At 43.7% G+C, this 17,838-nt stretch overlaps 1 protein-coding gene across 9 annotated transcripts in view; it reads left to right on the top strand.

Annotated features, from left to right (window-relative positions):
• The window catches only part of LOC120957438 (fat-like cadherin-related tumor suppressor homolog), a 258,528-nt gene that overhangs the window by 202,790 nt on the left and 37,900 nt on the right, over positions 1-17,838 (top strand). For 7 of the 9 annotated variants that reach the window (XM_049609724.1, XM_049609728.1, XM_049609727.1 and 4 more), the window contains 3 exons: positions 602-663; positions 1,724-1,879; positions 9,640-9,786. In XM_049609724.1, the coding sequence (XP_049465681.1) occupies positions 602-663; positions 1,724-1,879; positions 9,640-9,786 (365 nt within the window). The remainder of the gene's footprint in view (positions 1-601; positions 664-1,723; positions 1,880-9,639; positions 9,787-17,838) is intronic. The other 2 variants (XM_040379650.2, XM_049609732.1) reach the window with 1 other exon arrangement.

Below are 17,838 nucleotides of genomic sequence, written 5' to 3'. Positions count from 1 at the left end.
ATCGAATGGATGAATCAAACCAGCAAAAACACTAAAACACACACACACACACATACACACATAGAGAAGAAGGTTGTGTCCGTTGACGTCCATCGAGGAAAGTACTTCAGAAGGAAAGCACACAACATTGCACACACAAACACCAGCCGTAACGAATCGCCCTAGCGAACGTTCAAACGGTTCGGAACGCTTTTCCGAACCGGATTGCATTTCAAACGTCGATGGAAATGAAACTTGCTCCCACCTACTTTGGTTTACCGCCGAGTATGGATGAACCATATCGGTGTGTGTGTGTTGAATTATGTATTTGCCCTTCGGGTGGCTAAGATGAAAGGTGAAACCCGTAATGATGATTTGGCATGGCACCCCTGCAAACAACTGTGAGTCTCCGTGGTGGCTCTGTGGTGGTTTTGGCTTTCAAAGCACTCCTTAGAGAAAGGATTAAATCGTTCCGTTGCGTCAGTAGGGCGGTGGGTTTATTAAAGTATCTCTGTAGACTTTGGGACGTTTGGGGTGGAGGGATTAACTGTTGCCCACTGATTGTGATGGTTTAACTTTTCTGTAGATGCTTTAACTTATGCTTTTTTGTTCTATTTTGCAGGATTAATAACAACCACCGCGCGAAAGCTGGATCGGGAAAATCAACCTGAACATATACTTGAGGTAAGATCAAATACACAAATATTGTTTTAAAAATTTATATCCTTATTGAAATAGTCAAAATCCCTGAAAAAATTTGTTTTTTTTTAGTTGTTAAATTAAACAAAAAATATTCGAAATTATTTTTTGAATTAAATTATTCTAATATATAAAAAAATGTCAAGTATTAAGTAATTTGGAGCAGGATTTATTACAATGTTGCGCTTTACTACATATTTAGAGAACGATCGTTTACCATTGTAGCGTTACGTAATTAAAGGATGACGCCTTGTTAGGTTTATGAATTTTAAAAACTCCTAAATGTATGCAATTTGACCTGCAGCATGTGGCGAAGATACCTTTATACAAATTAAATCATTAAATTACCCAGGAAAAGTTATATTTATTGCAATTTATGTCATAAAATGCAAATCATTAGCAACAACTACAGAAAATCAAGCCTCTGCACACAATTTTCGCCTGATTAAAAAAAAAATGGCTCCCACTAGTTCGCAGCTCGGTAGTAAACCAGATTACTGCTCAAAGTGCGTTTTTAATGACCTCATGGCACGTTGGATGCCCCCACGCCGCCCTAAAAAACCATGGGCCCCCAACGTGTGGTTGATGGGTTTTGACAGCGTTCCCGATCGACTCGCACGCGCAGAACACACATTGTTGCAAATAATCCACCATCAGTCAAGCAGCTGGACAGGCCGCTGCGGGTGTCGATAGTGTGTGTGTGTTGTGCGCCCTGTTTTCCCGATCCCAATCAACAAAAGCCTCGCCCAGCAGCGCCCAATCTCGGGACGCGTCGACGTGGCGAGGCCTTTCGCGCACTTCCTGCTACGTTTGCTGCTCATTAATCATTTGGTAGAAAATTAATTTGCCTCCCAGTGCGGCGGCCCCGTTATGCGTAACGGTGAGGCAGGCCAGGCACCGTGTGCACCCCGGAGCATGCCGCCCTCCCGCAGCGGTGCAGATTATTTCTCCACTGAGATCCCTATCGCGGACCAAGTCGCACTAATGTTGAACTTTTCGTCTTCTTTTTTCCCACTCCTTTCCCTTTATGCCATTTTAATTACAGGTCCTGGTGATGGACAACGGCGAGCCGCAGCTATCGTCGACGACGCGCGTCGTCGTGCAGGTCGAGGACGTTAACGACCACGCGCCCGAGTTCGATCAGAAAATGTACAAGGTGCAGATACCGGCGAACGCCAAAATCGATCAGCCACTGTTTCAGGTAAGTTCGCCACTGCCTCCTTTGCCGCCTGTTGGAATGTTCCGGTATGTCCGTTGTGGCGATCGTTATTTCGCAATCCGCACTGTGCCGGCACCGATAATGAGGGGACCGGAGGATGGTGCCGGAAGGTTTAATTTTGAGTGAGCGGATTGTCAAATAATTATCGCCGAAAGTGCATCCCCTTTATGTGTTGGTTGTTTTTTTTTTTTGGTTTGTTTCGTGTATTTTATTTTTATATACATCCACCATACTCACCTCACAACACGCATACACCACCGTACATCCGTAGTCATTGTGTGGAAAGCATAAAACGCTGCCGCACTGTTCACTCCCCTACCCTTTGCAGCGAGGTATCCATCTTAACACAAACCAAATACACATTACCAAGCTCCCATCGTATGCTCTGCATGTCCTAGTTGTCGCGTAATCGGGCCGACCCCGGATCTATTAATCATTCCTGACACGCTGACAACGGGTGCGGGTGTGTGAGCGCTCGTTTGAATCGTTCCTGTCATACTGCATCGAAAGCGGCCCAGGCAACCAGCAGCTTTCTTGTGCCACGTGCACGTGCATGCAAGGTGCTGCTAGGCCTGGGGGGGTATTATTAAGCCCGCTCCAGCCCATCCATCCCAGTGAGAGGGCGGCATAATATTTCGTTACCATACATTTTTTTTGTACACTCCTTTTGGCTAACACCAACGCTGCAAACTAAAAAGCCCACACCACACAGACTCATAATGCTCTCTTTCTCGTAGTTGGTAGGATTTAGGCCACCACCGTCCCCTCCTAAAAGTAGACCAAATGTTGCGATTAAAACAGTTTTCCCACGTGATAATTTAGCCACACGGTCGGACGAAAGGATTTGCCAGAGTTTTCGAAACACCGCTTTGCCTACATTTTGGCGCAGCGGAGGGTTTTTGGCTCGAAAAGCAGCAAGCAGCGAACCGAGATGGATCATAAAAATCTACCCACGTGGGGGGGGGGGTCCCTTTCGAGTTTTCGTGTGAATGTATGTCGACACATGCACACACACACACACACACACGCATACACGTACACCGTTTCTAGACGACATCAGGCAGTTTGATTGCAAAGCTGCTTTCATTTCGTGCGAATGTTGGGATTAGTTTCATAAAGCGTTAATCCTTTTTCAAGAGCGCGAGTGAGCGCGCGCGAGCGGACGGACAACGCCCGAAAATTTTCCACCCAAAATCTGCCCCGTTTCTGTATGAGGATAGAGATAGGAGGCGCAGGAGAAAAGAGTTGAAAATTGGCCTAAAATCTCCGGATGTAAGGGGCAACGGCTTCCCACCGGGCGCGGGGGTTGGTATTGGGTTTCAGTTGAACTTTTGCACCCTCCGTTTTTGGGGGAAGGGACTGTAAAGTTTTTAGGCAGAGCACGGTAGCGCCAGAATCGTGTTTTTTGTTGTTATTATGTGAAAATAACCCGTAAAAGACGAACCGGTGCTATCGTGTTCAGATTTTCCCCAACAATTCGGCACCACGGCTGCTGCTGCTTTGGGTTTATGTGTTAGGTTTTGTTTTATTTTTCAATCACGTTCAAACATTTCTGTTTGTGGTTCAATATTTCGGGGCAGTGTGGTATGGGCCTAGTGACCGCCTCGGCTGGTCGGGGTCGAGGTCAACGGTACGGCTGGACATGGCATCGTTCGGCTTGCAAACGATTACCGGGGCGGAGAACAGGCCCGGCACCGGTTGCACCACTCATTAAAATCTCATTTGGCAGAAAATAATAACATCCGGGTCTAATGGGCGACAACCCAGTACCATCGTTACGGTTTCTAGAGCGGTCACTAGCGTTGGCACTGATCTGATCATGGACCCGTGGCTGTACGGACCATGAAGCCAATCCGTACGCTGTGGTGGTTGCGGTGCTGTTTGCTCGTGATGCACTTTTGTCCGTTTGGAAAATGTGCTCGACGGTGTTCGTGATCGGGTGGAAAGTTGTATCATTCGTTGCGATTACGAGATATGCTTTATACGATTATGTGTATGTGTGAGGTACTAACACATTTTAATGTTAGCGTTTGTTTGGATGAACCTTTGACACATTGGTAGGGTTTTAAATCAATGCCATGCTTTGAAGTTTAGCTGGCTTTCGTGTATGTTGTGTCAAGCATTAAATAAATATCAAGATTAAAATTGCAGCAATCAATCGATTTTAAAACTGAAATGATTGGTTGAGAATTGGCTTACTGAAAATTACTAGGAAGGCACTTAAATTGTATCTTTTTCGTACAAAAATTCACCGCTAACACGTATTGTGGATTTTTTTTTGAGTAATAATGAATTTCCTCTGGAAATAGGCTTGTCCAAGCAACATTGCAAATATTTTTGAATTTAAATTTGAAAATTATGAGCAGATATGAGGAGAATAGATGATAAGCTCATAATTGGGAATTGTAGCATCATTTTACTCGCTCCAATTCGGCTGAAATCCCTAGAAGCCTTGCATTTTGTTTATTTTTTTAAAGTCGCAAATTAAAATTCTGATCCATTATCAATATTGCTGCGAGTGGAGTGGACGGAAGTCCTTTCCCTACCCATGCGCTGTCGAAGGCCTACAAACCGCCGAGTTTCAGGGTACCGCCGACGCACACATTCCTGCCCCGAATGCCCCTGCGTGATGAATAATTCAATCAACTACGGGTAATTAATTCCACTGCCGCTGCGCACACAGCGCCACAAGCGCACCTCGATCCTCATTTAGGGGTACGCATTAAGTAATGAGCTGAATAAAACGGATGTATAACAAGCCGGGCGCAAAATAGAAGAAGCACTAGGGATAAAACATCAGCTCTTACACGCGCGCAAATGATTTATCGTTTGATGTTATTGATGTTGCTCCACCCGGCGAACGTTTGTGTTGGTTGTGTGTGTGTGCTGTTTTTTTTTTGCTTCTCTCTTCCTCGTTTTCCATCAAGTTCCTCTCACACAGCCACACACCCAATGGTGACATTTTTATTCATTTGCCACTTGGGGGATGGTGCGGAACGTGGGCCGTAGTTTAGTTCTCCCACTGTCCCAGATAACAGCCTCGTCAGCGGCGGTGTGAAGAAGATGAAGTGACCGAACCCGAAACACGGGGGCCGTACGAATAAAACTCTTTCGGTTTGATTAATTGAATGATAAAGCGGGTGCCTCTCGCTCGCACTTGCGGCGGTGCCGTGCACCGTTTCGTTCCGTCCCCGTCCCGGGCTACAGCAGTTGAATTTCAATTAGCACAGCAAAGGGAAAACTTTTCCACACCGACAAACCAACAAAACACGAGCCGGGTTTGGGGCTTCAGCTGTGGTCGATGTTTTTTTTTGTCCTCTTTTGTGTGTGTGTGTGTGTGCGCGTTTTTTTCTCGTCTTTGTAGTGAGCCACTAGGCGTCTCCACTGCCGCTGGGCGAATCGAAGATTGATGCGTCCGGATATTGGTTGTGGTTGCGGGCGATAGTAGTAATTATGATAAGAGAAGTCATTTTACGGATCGTCGCATCCTGCCAGGACACACTTGACATTTGCTAGTGGAGTGTACGTTCATGTGCTGGCCTTTCATGTGTCCCTTTTTTTTTCTTTTTGGTTTCCATTTCCCATCGAAACGGAAGTAATTAAAGTACTGCAGCTGTGTGCAGAAACGTTTCCTTTAAAGCAAGTGTCATGGTAGTGTTTGCTTAAAACATTTTCCGCCTTCTTACTGAAGCACTTCGGGCCCTCCAATTTAATCACAAACTAAAACAAACAACACAAACATCATCCCTCCCGTTGTTGGGCGGGGGTTTTGGTTCCTTTTTATTACGCAAACCACCCGCAAGCCCGTCTTAAAATAAATCCAGCAGTGTGCAACCCTTGTCCGCCCGGTGGCTGGTTTATTTTAGAAAGCTTCTCCTTCGTAGAAAAGCAACTCCTCCTAAGCAAGGCGTTTCGTTACGAACGAAAGAGTTTGCTTCCGTTTGCGTTTCGGTGTAAATGTTCCCTCTTTCAGCCTTCGCACACATTGTTTTGCTCTCTTTCTCTGTCTCTCTCTTTCTCTCTCTCTCTCTCTCTCTCTCTCTCTTTCTCTCTCATTATTTTCTCTTTGTTATTCGACGCATGATGAAAATAAATCAACCAAACATAATTGTGCTCCTGCTCACAATTTAGCTGGCAAACGAACGCTCGCCCAGGACTCGACTTCAATTTTTCTGGTGCGCTCTTTCGCTCGTTAATTACAAAATGCTGCTAAATTATGCAAAATGCCTACACGAAGCCAGCCCGTCCACATATCTTAATGTGTGCGTATAGACGTGTATGTGTAAGTTTGCCACAATATTCCCGTGGGCAATATATTTTCTTTTCCAGCCGTTTGCCGCTTTCATTTTGACTGTCTGCTTTGGTTTCGGAATTTTCCGTCACGATGGGAATGGGCCCAAACTAAACGCACACGGGATGAAAGGTAACAATGCTGCTGGGAGAGCGTCGGAGCGAAGGCCAGTTTTGCATAATGTATGCGACTTACCTGCCCGCAAACTGCGTAGGAATGACGGCATACATGCACGCCTCATCCAGCGGTCATGGAGATCACTCTGTGTGGTACAGGGTGTGCGTTGTGAAGCTGGCGGTGTACACGTCATTTGACAGCATGTTTTTACAAGCCGGCATGTGTAGTGACTTAACGTGGGCTAATGAAGCATGGTTTTGTGTTGGTGGAGAGGATTTTTCTCTCCGTTAGATCAAAGCTACTGATCGTTTATGCTATTCAAGCTAGGAATTTCTCTTTGGTGGATAGATGATCCGCAGCACGTTACATTATGCAGACATCAATTATGCGTTAGAAAATTCTAAATTTACTCACCGCAAGCAAAACGCCAATTTCTGTTTAACCTTTCCCGGAATCACGTTTAATTCACTGCAGCTGTCTGGGGGGATAGTGTGATGGGTTGGTGAAATTGATTTACACACATAATGTCAGTTACATGCGAAAGCTACCAGAACTACTTCGGGGAAGTGAGCTTCCAGACATGATTGTAGTGTTGCTCCTGATAGTCAATCAAATCCATTGTCAAGAAGCATGAGATATTAGATGACTTCCAGGAACATCAGTTTTGTTTTTCGATTTATCTTTACTAATTACCTAATTGCGTGCAATTACCTTGGCGCTAGAGATTACGATTGATTACTACACAAAGCACTTTTGGCTGAAGTAAATCACAATGTATGTTTCGATAGTATCAACATATTACATGCGATACATGCTGATTGCTTTTATTCATCCTTTCATCATAAATCTTTAATGCGCCTGAATGTCTGCAATTTGTTGTTTCTTTTTTTAAAGGATTTTTAAAACCCAATTTAATAAAATTTGGTTCCAACATAATTCATAAATGCTAGAATTGTATATATCATAGTCCATCATAAAGACAAACAAGGGTTTTTTTCCTTAAATTCAAGGTAAAACTCAAAACTAAATTCGCTAAACTAAAAAAAAGGTAAAAGAGACATTTAGTATACTTTTAGGCGCTTCTCATTAATGAACAATGTGTACAATGCACTACATAACCTCCTGAATGTATGCATTTCTTATTACACCTACCAGTTATTCAGATGGTTCAGATCGAGCAAGTAATTCAATGCGCCTGCAAAACTATCAGCAAAGCATTGGAACTGACATAAAATTAATCCTTTTCCCGTATTTTGCACTCTCCCTATGACATTTCCCATCCACGTACATTCTAAAGAACTTTCCACGGAAAAGGTACGAGCAGGAGATTACTTTGAATATTACTAGCGAAACTATCAGCTCGCACACAATGAAGGTTGCCTTGGCATCGCCAGTTCGTTTGGCTTAACTACGTCAACTCAATGAGCAGCGAATGGCTGAACAACGACTGTCATTTCCATTTCCGACGAAGTCAACCTGTCTGGCCGTGTGCGACGCTTGCTGTATGCACTGCGCCCGAAGGACACGACCGCTAGAAAGACTATCGATTTTCATTTTTCCTGCCCGTTTTCACAAGCATTCCACCATGTTGATAATGCCGTTGAAAGGCTAGTAACAGGATGGCCGGTTTGCATCTGTACGGTTCCGTTTGAGTTCGATTTTTTGTTGTTGTTATGGTGTTATAGATGCTGTTGTCGGTGCTATCTTGCTATCCGTATTCTTCACCCGGCGGTGCGGTGGAATGCGATGTCAATCCAATGACAATGAAGGTGATAATCACGGTTACAATGACACTGCTGACAGCCTGCCCATTTATCTCGAGCTGTGTGTGTGTCTGTGTGTCTGCATCCTTGCCGTCCGGTCGCATCGAATCACGATTGCTTTTTGACGATGATTATGATCTGTGCATAATAGGGATGCTGATGATGATGATGATGATGATGATGGTGAAGTTGCCGACCATGGTGCTGCTATGCGGCGGTTCTTCGGTCATTTTACCTCTCACATCCCGCCCGTCGAACAACGACGGAGCCTCTCTGACAGCTCGGCGGGAAAATGGGTTTTAATGATAGCCTTTTCTGCGTTCAAGTGCACACCACTGAGTGTACGAGCAGGTGTGCGTGGCAGTAATTTGGTGCTGTCGATGGTAGTTCCGAGGAAAATTAATTACTGGTACCGTCCGGGCCTGGGTACGCTGAAGAGGATTGAAACCAGAGAGAGATAGATATAGAGAGATAGATAGAGAGAGAGAGAGAGCGAGAGAGAGAGAGTATCTTTGTTTCGATATAATGCACTTTAATCACTTTACAATTGAGTGTGGTGTGAGAGATCGATGTTTATCTTCGCCAGTTCGTACATAAGCGATACAGGAAAGTGATGTTAGGCTGAAGCGATCAATGTCGATATTTGCTCGTATGGTAAGTTATACCAATTATGTGTAGACAAGGGTGCAAGTGTTTACCGTATGTGAATTATTCTGTGCAAAATATGACAATTCTTGCCAAGCGTGACTATTTAGTTCTGATTGGTTTGGATTGGTTTATTTCAATTCGTTCGCAAAACCAATACAGAATTTAAAACATCATTGTGGGGATTCAAATTTGAATAAAAACATTGCATGGCTTTTAGGCGCTCCTGCTATGGACCAGTCTGAATCTATATATTTTTAAGGCATTTTCAGAAGTTTCCAATTATTCATTTTATTCATGACCATAACATTCATCACTGTTTCATTACTTTTGCTCCCACACATCTTATACATTATCTTGTCTTATTGTGCATCGTTTTAATTTTATTACAACATCTCGAATGCATAGTACAATCATGTTTATATCATTCAATGTACCACTTGCTCGGTTCTCACTGCACGATGAATCACTGTCTTGCTGGGAAATTACTGTTTAGCAATATGTTGTTTCTTTCAAATGAAACTTGAATTACACAAATCTCTTAACACACTATCTCTCTGTATTATGATCTTTTTTCCCCCTTCTACACACGTGATATTCGTGACACAAAACCACGACCACCTCCGGTACAACAACATCAACATCTGCCACGCGGCTGCTACAAAACTCTCTGTGTGTGTGTTTGTATTGATGCCAACACATCGACACCACACACCAAACCACAAAATTTCTGCATTTCTCTTCGCTTCGAAACCGTATTCCTGTTTCACGATGGTGAATCATATGGCGCTTATTCAATAATATATCCTACACAACTCAAAACGACATCACTCGTAACGAAATTGCACAAAATCGGGGCTGCGATTGTCGTCAAACCCACATCATGGTACCGCACGCGCGCTTTCGCTTCTCACACACACACGCAGAACGATTACGCTAGCAGTGGCTACGAACCGCCGGAGCTGGAACTGACCGAACCGATGCTGTCCGATCCGGACGTCGGGCTGGACGATGCGGCCACGTGGGAATCGTTTCCGGAGAAAAACTTCAACGACCTGCAAGTCATCTTTCGGGTAATGATGGCGAACATTGTTTCTCTTCTCTTTGTCTCTCTCATTTCTCGGCGTCTTTAATTGTTTGCTGGTTTAATTTGGTCGTGTATAGTGTCGCTTTAGTTGTATGCATTTTCTACCTATTATTGGGTTTTATTTATTTATTTATTTATTTATGAAAGCTATTTAAACAGTAATATTAATTACAAAATCAAATTCTAAGTATTTTCGTTTTACAAATGCTTCATGTAGGGTAAAGCTTATAGAGCAATTTATTTCACATTGTTGAGCTTATCGTAGAGATTCCTTTTTATTGGCTTCTTTGCTTCTACTGTCCTTCAATGTTCAATCAAAAACAGCTTTTTATGGCATTTTTTTATGGCAATTGTTTGCACAAGCTTGTGTGCATTTTATTTTTTAAAAAACGCCTAAAAGTATGCAATTTGCTTGTTAAGCTGTTTTTTAATGTACTACTCTTACTTTTTTAGGTAAATATTTCAATACAAATGCTGTTTGTTTCACGTTTGCTTTATTGGTAACAAATCTATACTCGTATAATCTATATGTGTATTTTTTACTATCGTTGCTTATTTATTTGTTTATGCGATACTCTTCCATTTATGAATGAATTAATTAGATGTTTTTCACCGGAAGTTCCAAGCTTCTCATCCAATCGAATCGACATGCATCGAGAATAAGAGATGAACCCATCTTCGAATTAAATTAAACCATTTCGTATATTTTTATCACACTTTCATGGGGAGATGGAGCAATGATTAGTTGTTACGACGCCCTATCAGCAATGCCCTGGCAATGAAGAACCTCGTTACACCTGTTTATTATGTCGTGCTTATAAATATATCAGGGTACCGCGCAGAAGAGTCCACAGGAAAGCACCACGCTGTCGTAAATGTTGTTTACCAACAAGGACCAAACTGCTGACACAACATTATGGTGTGAAATTGTGGAAAAAGAGACGTTCCCATATCTGCTGTTCTCAGCATTTATGAAGAACCGTACGTGCGCTCGTGCCAATAATTGCCATAAACTTTCGCCGCTGCCACGCGATAGTGCGGTTCAGAAGTTTTTGGGGTGCACTTGGGGTGCCACTGCCGAAGTGCCCGGGACGAGCAACTAATGAACGATATCATCGGGCACAATGTGCCGCGCAGCTCTTATACTAACCTCGAAAGTGTTGGAGCCATTGGTTGCGAAAGCTGGCCAAAAACTTTTTGAGCTACCGCGTTTGCGACCTGATTCGATTAAACGATGCCGCTCATAAGAAGACTAAATTATTTCTCAAAACTGCCTGCATCCAACAGGCGGCAAACGGAGATTGTGATGTCCTTTTTTTGTGTTGTATCTTATTTCCTTCTTCTGTCAGTGAATGTTCTCTTCCCTCTCCAATGAGGGAAGTAATCGTAGCATGAAATTTGCTAAGAAGAGTCAGTTGTACTTCATGATAAGCTTCTTCCGGCCATAGAATTACCTCAAGATATGTGACTCATGTTTGTCCCTGCTTGCTTGGTTTCGATATCGGAAAAAAGGCAAACGGTAAAGGTGGCCTGCCTGCCGGCAAACTTGCGTTGCCAGTGCTTCGTCACCACAGCTTCGAACAGCACACGCAAACTGGAACCGATTTGGCTTCCATCGCAGCAAAAAGCGATGATCAACCACAAATTTTATATCCCATCAGTGTCAGCTTAGCTTTTCTAGCAAACTATTTCCTGCATCTCCCGCCCGGAACGTTATTATCGTGTGTGTGTGTGTGTGTGTGTGTGTGTGTGTGTGTGTGTGTGTGTGTGTGTGTGTGTGTGTGTGTGTGTGTGTGTGTGTGTGTGTGTGTGTGTGTGTGTGTGTGTGTGTGTGTGTGTGTGTGTGTGTGTGTGTGTGTGTGTGTGTGTGTGTGTGTGTGTGTGTGTGTGTGTGTGTGTGTGTGTGTGTGTGTGTGATGTCCCCTTCCATGAGGACCCTTTGCAACGAGGTTGCGACGGTAGCGAGGTTTTTAGGGTGGTACGCACGGTAACGCACGACTTCCAGCGGAACGGTAACGACGTCCACACGACCACAAGAAGACATGAGCAACTCAAGGATCCGGTTACGGTCGGTAAAGTGCATGTATATCGTATCACAAACCACACACACACACACACACGCACCGTAGAGAGGGACACTGGGGCGACTTAAGAAATTGTTGGGCAGGTGTCCTTTGCAATGTACACCGCTCAATGCTTGGACATTTCTGTGCGCCCTAGTTCTTCCGCACACACTGATGACTTTACATCGGTCGTGCTTGATTGGTTTTTCGTAGTAGTGCGCACTGCATTTGAAGGGAGGTTTTTCATTCTGTTACTAGCCCCTTACTTGCTTGCTGTGAAAACGTCCCGAACGGACATTGGAAACATACTGACAATCGATGTGGTGTGCGGTTCGGAAAATGCGTTTGGAATCCTTACCTAAAATACCGATTACAAACCGACTTGTGGTTTAGCGGATTTTGTGTGGATTCTTGTGGGTTTTTCTGTGGCAAGGTATATCGTACAACGATCGAATGTTACGGTCCAACTCGTAGGTCTTCCTGCTTGGAATAGTTGAGTAAATTACTTGGTACATGGTTCTCTGGAAGGGAGAGAAAATCGTTATATTTTCCCATTAATTCTAACCTCATCCGAGTGCAGCAATGTTGGATAAGCGCGACAAAGCCATTGTTTGTGAAATTAATCCAGCAAATCAAGTGCACCGCGCATTCGACGATGATACAAAACGTTTCTGGCGTACTGTGAAATTACTTCCCCACTCTGGAGCCCACCTGTCAAACAAACGGGGGTCGAAGCAAATTAATTTCCTCATTTGTGTGACGTTCAGTCTGTGGGGGACTGTTCGTTACATTTTGTATGATTGACAGCGCTCCCCTTCCGTACCACAGATCGATCTTCTTCGACGACCGCTGCAAGCACGACCATTGCCTCGTTCGAGACACCGAAATATGAAGCCGATTGTTTTTATTATTTATGTGCCATTTTGATTGGACACACACACATCACATGTGTCACGCGATGCAGTGTCATCACACTGAGCCCTCAGCTTGACATATAAGCGTGGCTGTCAGTATGGCTTCCAGTTGGAAAAGCAAAAAAAAAAGACATACAACAGCAACTACACAGCCCCTAATCAAAACCACCACTGAAGCATCCAACACCGCTCTATGTCTCTCTCTTTAATCACTTCCAATTAACGCAGCCGTACTCAAATTACGAGCGTCAAATCTGCATCGATTAAACATTTATATTCAATCGGTGGGACGTCAGGGGAAAGGCACAGCACACCAGCACAAGGGTCAGATGGCATTGCGCAGCCATCTCGCCACACACACACACACGCGCCAATTCGTAAGGCTTCTATCGCCAACCGAGGGTGCTGCATTGTTGCTGCGTTGACATTTATTTCTATGACAGATTTACGGTTGACTGATTTGACCCCGCGCCCTTTCGACATCGCTCCCCCGCCCGGTGGCGTCCGACGGAACGGTCAGTCACTGTCACTGTTTTGCTGACGGTATGGTTTAGACGTCGGTGTCGGTGGTGATGGTGAGCTGTGGAGCAAGCTTAGCGCGCCCAATTCACCCTTCATCATTATAATACGCTCGGCAGTCATTGTTTGGCTGCCCGGTCTGGTTCCGATTTGGGTGCAATCCTTCCAGCGACAGCGTAAATAACATGTAACATGATACGCATTCATAGTAGTTGCAAACAGGCCCTTGTGTTGCAAACGGAGGGACATTGTTGGCTTTAGTTTATGCTTACAGTATTGTGTTGTTTGGCCGCGTCAATGCGATCGTTTAACCTTTTGCGTGAGTCATCGTTTCCTGGAGCGCGGATTGTACAGTGTAATCCATGAGCTGTGTGTTTACCTGATGAAATTAATCGTTACAACAACATAGTGAATAAGCACGGGGCACGCTGTTGTTTCGGTAGCCAAGGGGGAACCATCATGTATACGAGTACCATCATGACGACAGGTAATTTTGTGCCTGTTTTTTTGTCTGTTTTACCAAATAACCGAATCAAAGAACATGTTGTATCCTGGATATTGAATCTGAATCCTCACTGCATCCAATTACACAGGCACTTTGGTTTAGAAACGTTGACAAATTTACATATTGCAGTTCATAGAGTGTAACACATCCACCCGTAGCAAGGATTTTGACTATCTGGCTGCGTGGTTATGAATTAAGTCTCGAAAGCCTGTATAGGCCGGCATGTCCGCGTCGTAGGACGTTACGCCAAATAGAAGAAGAGTATAACACTAGTTGAAGTTAACATAATCGTATTTGATTTTTTTTTTTGGTTTTTATTTCAATAAAAAAAGTCTTCCTAAAAATAAATCAAATTCTAAAGCCAACAAAACACTTTGTTTTTGCATAAAATGGAAATTGTTTCGCCACATCGATTGAAACATACGATTGGATAACGTTTCCCATTGCCACCATAATGCTACCCTTTAATGAGATTCAAACATTTACATCAAAAATTGAATTCGATTCGCGGAATTTGTAAACTCAAATGCAATTTACCCCGTTTTCCAAGGCAGCCGTTCGCGTTAACTCGTATTTTCCTATTCATCTCAACAACTCTATGCTTCGTGGAAAACCATTCTAGACAGCGTTAGGTACATCCGAGCGACTCCTACCAACACTCAAGCACAACTATTTAATTCACTTTATCTTCCGCGACTGCTGAAACAAACAGCTGCGGGTTTGTGCGTCTCCGTCTGACAATAAGTCAATTTATTCCATTATTCAATCTCTCTAACGATGTATAAAGACAGCAACACACACACACACACTGAACCGGTTGCGCGTATGGATAGAACATGCCTGCCTCGATATACCTTGCGTCCTTACCGGGGAAGTATGTGTGTGTGTGTGTGTTTATGCTCAAAAGCATAATTATTTCATTCTTTGCTCTCGACATCGGTCGGTTTTGCCCGCTGTGTCGGTGGAAGTGTGTCTCAAAAAGGGCGGCTGATTAATTCAATTATGTCGATTCTTTGCTCGCGTGTCTTAAATCCAGCGAAGCGAGAAAGTACGCGAATAGGATTTGTGTCTACGTTGTTTATGCGGGTTTTTCTGCTTGCGTTTTTGCGTGGTTTTACTCTTCCGCGTTTTCTTAGCACATGTGTGCTCCACATACTTGCAGCAGCGCATTTGAGTAGGTGCTTGGTGCCTGGGGTTCTGCTGAAGACCTTAATTAGGGTGCTATTCAGCGACTAGCGACTAATGGTCGTTCATTCAGTCATTATAAATGTGCTTCCTTTATGATCACACAGTAATTACCTGCACAAGTTCTGCTCTAAATGGGTTACTCATGATGTAAGACGTGTAATGTAGGCCTCAAATCAAGGTTAGGTTTGTATATAAATGGAGTTTATTGAAATAGACTTTAAATTTCTGTAAAATAAAGCTGTCCTGTTTAAATCCACCGTTATCACAACCGAATTTACACTGCACAAAATCCTCGGTCGGACTTTAAGCATTTGTCCCTGATCCTTAAATATTTACCCAACTGCTGGAGCATTTTAGAGCTCACCGCTGACAAATGTGGCACCGCTTTTTTTTTTTTTTTTTTTTTTGTGCGCATAAGTTTGGCCCACGTCAATCTTGCCTCTAAAGCCGGTGTTTGAATCTAGTAACACAATAACCGAAAGGCATCCCGAAAAAAAATGTTAATCCCTAGGATGGACTGTTTTTGTACCGATAAAAGAGGAAGAAGACACATCTAAAGCTAAATCGAATAAACCTTACCTAACCTAAGTTAACTTTTCATTTTTATTCCATTCGATGCTCCATACTGTTGTGTGCCGTTCCCTTTTACCTTCACCGAAGGGTCCGGCTTGAAAATTTGGGTTTCCTCGTTTTTTTTCCTTCTTCCTACCGCTACGTGTGTCGCCTTCATCAGTGTCAATCAAAATGAGGATTTGGCACGGAAAGGACCAATAAATTATGCATGAAAAATGACATGCTCCCGCCGGCTGTCCAAACGCGGTCAGCAGTTGCTGCTCGGTGGGCAGGAACTAAAATGGAAGGATGTAAAAGGAAATGTTGAAAGGTTTTTTTCTTCTTAATGTTTTTTTTTTTTTTTGTTACGGACACACCCCCTACACGCACTGCTACAGTGTGGTAGTGGGACGCATCATGCATCCTTCAGCGAGCATCTCGTTGACTTTTAAGCTAAGAGCTCCCGTGTTTTTGGGGCGCATAGAATATAGAAGTCTTTAAAGCATTTTTCGACTATGTGAGGTAGCTTTGTAAAGAAAATACGGAGCTCGTCTTAAGAAACGGGACTGCTTTTCATCCCTATCCCCTCCCGCGTGTAACACATTTTTGAAAAGAAGCTTAGATTGAAAAGCTTTATTCAGCCTCATCCTGGCTCCGGGACTCCGGGACTGATGTGTTCGCGGAAAAGGTCGTGCTTTTATGTAGTAAATGAACTCCTTTTAACTGTCACTGCGTGACCCTTCCAGAAAAGGTCAAATTACCATAAGCGTAAATCCTTTGCAAATGCAATTAACATGGCAACGCTATGCTGAGTCTAATAAGGGTAAGCGGCATGGTTCCTAGAAGAAGCAGAAAAAAAACTATCCCAAAAGACTTAACCCTTATTTACAGCATTAAAAATGGTAAAAGTTTTCGCCTAGGTTATGTTATCGAATACCATTATTCACACTACCTTTAAGATGGTATTCAAACGCCACGACCATGAACGAGCTAGCAGATAGTGCGAATGTTTTCATTGAATTATCCATTTTCCATCAAGTGGATTATTCTTTAAAGTTTATTTAAGTAAATAAAATTAGTCATAAAAAACGATAAGAAAAGGCTTGGATATTGCCACATTCTCAGATAAAAGGAAACCAGCTTCTGATCATACCTAAGTAAGAACCCATCATTCTCCACCCTGCATAAAGTCCTGCAATGTGGGTCAAGTGGCCATTTTCGCTAATGTTGCTTTTATGTTCGTGCTCTCTCTCTTTATTTCGAGTATCTTTCTCTCTGTATAAAATCCAATTGGAATGAAAAACAAGGTAGAATACGACAACTTTACGAGGACAATAAATCGGAATTGCGCGAATACAACACTGCTCGCCAGCTGCAGAGGCTGCTCAAAATGCATTGGCTGTGGGAAAAATTCGATGCATAGCGAAGAAGGCGTTCAAAGTCTGTCGACTTCGGGCGGTTTTTATTCTCACATCTTCCAAAGGTGGCAAAGTAGATGGATTCAATTGTCGCAAATAAAAAGCTTACCATATAAATAAGACAATATTTGAAAAGTATCCCATTCCCGAAGCTCACAGTGCCGGAATTGAAAAGCCCCAGGTCCCAGTAGTCCCCCTTCCGTCCGTCCGTCAGTGTGGCTCAAGCCGTTTGGCAAACGAGTATAGAATGAAGTATGCAATTTCTCACCATTTTTGAATCCGCACCGCTTACCCCGCGACGTGCGGGCGGTTGCACAATATGCATGGCGCCCCCGGCGGAAAGCACACCCTGGTGCGCTGATCCCCGGGACGTGTGCAGAGTGTTCCATTACACACTCGTACCAACCCCGAGCCCCCAGCCCAGTGAAATGATGTCACTTATGATTTTATGTTCGTCCGATGATGTGGCGCAAAGTGTCGCGGGAATTGTGGGCAGGGTGACATTTCACCGAAAAAGCCTTTAAGGTTCGCACACGTTCACCGGGCGCTGTGAAGAATCACCAACCAACAAAAAATAAAAAAAACCCTTAAGTACGTTCTCTCCCTTCCAGGACCTCGGGCAAACGCGCGAGAGTGCCGGAAGAATATGTTACGCCCGAAACGACCGCGTTCTAGCAGGGGAACGTGCGGAGGGACGTATTTGAGCGGAGCGCATACAAAAGCTATAAAAGGAAAATGCCTTGTCTCTCCGTGTCGTGTTGGTCGTGTTGAGGAAGTTTTCCGTCTTTTTTTTTCTCTCTTTCCATCTGTCTCTCTGTGCTGCGACACTTGTAGTCAGTTTTGAAAGATGTTCTGTACCCTTCGGAAAGGGAAGTACGA

The sequence above is a fragment of the Anopheles coluzzii genome, chromosome 3, assembly GCF_943734685.1.
Source record: "Anopheles coluzzii chromosome 3, AcolN3, whole genome shotgun sequence".
Classification (NCBI taxonomy): Eukaryota; Metazoa; Arthropoda; class Insecta; order Diptera; family Culicidae; genus Anopheles; species Anopheles coluzzii.
This window is presented reverse-complemented; position numbering and strand designations above follow the sequence as displayed.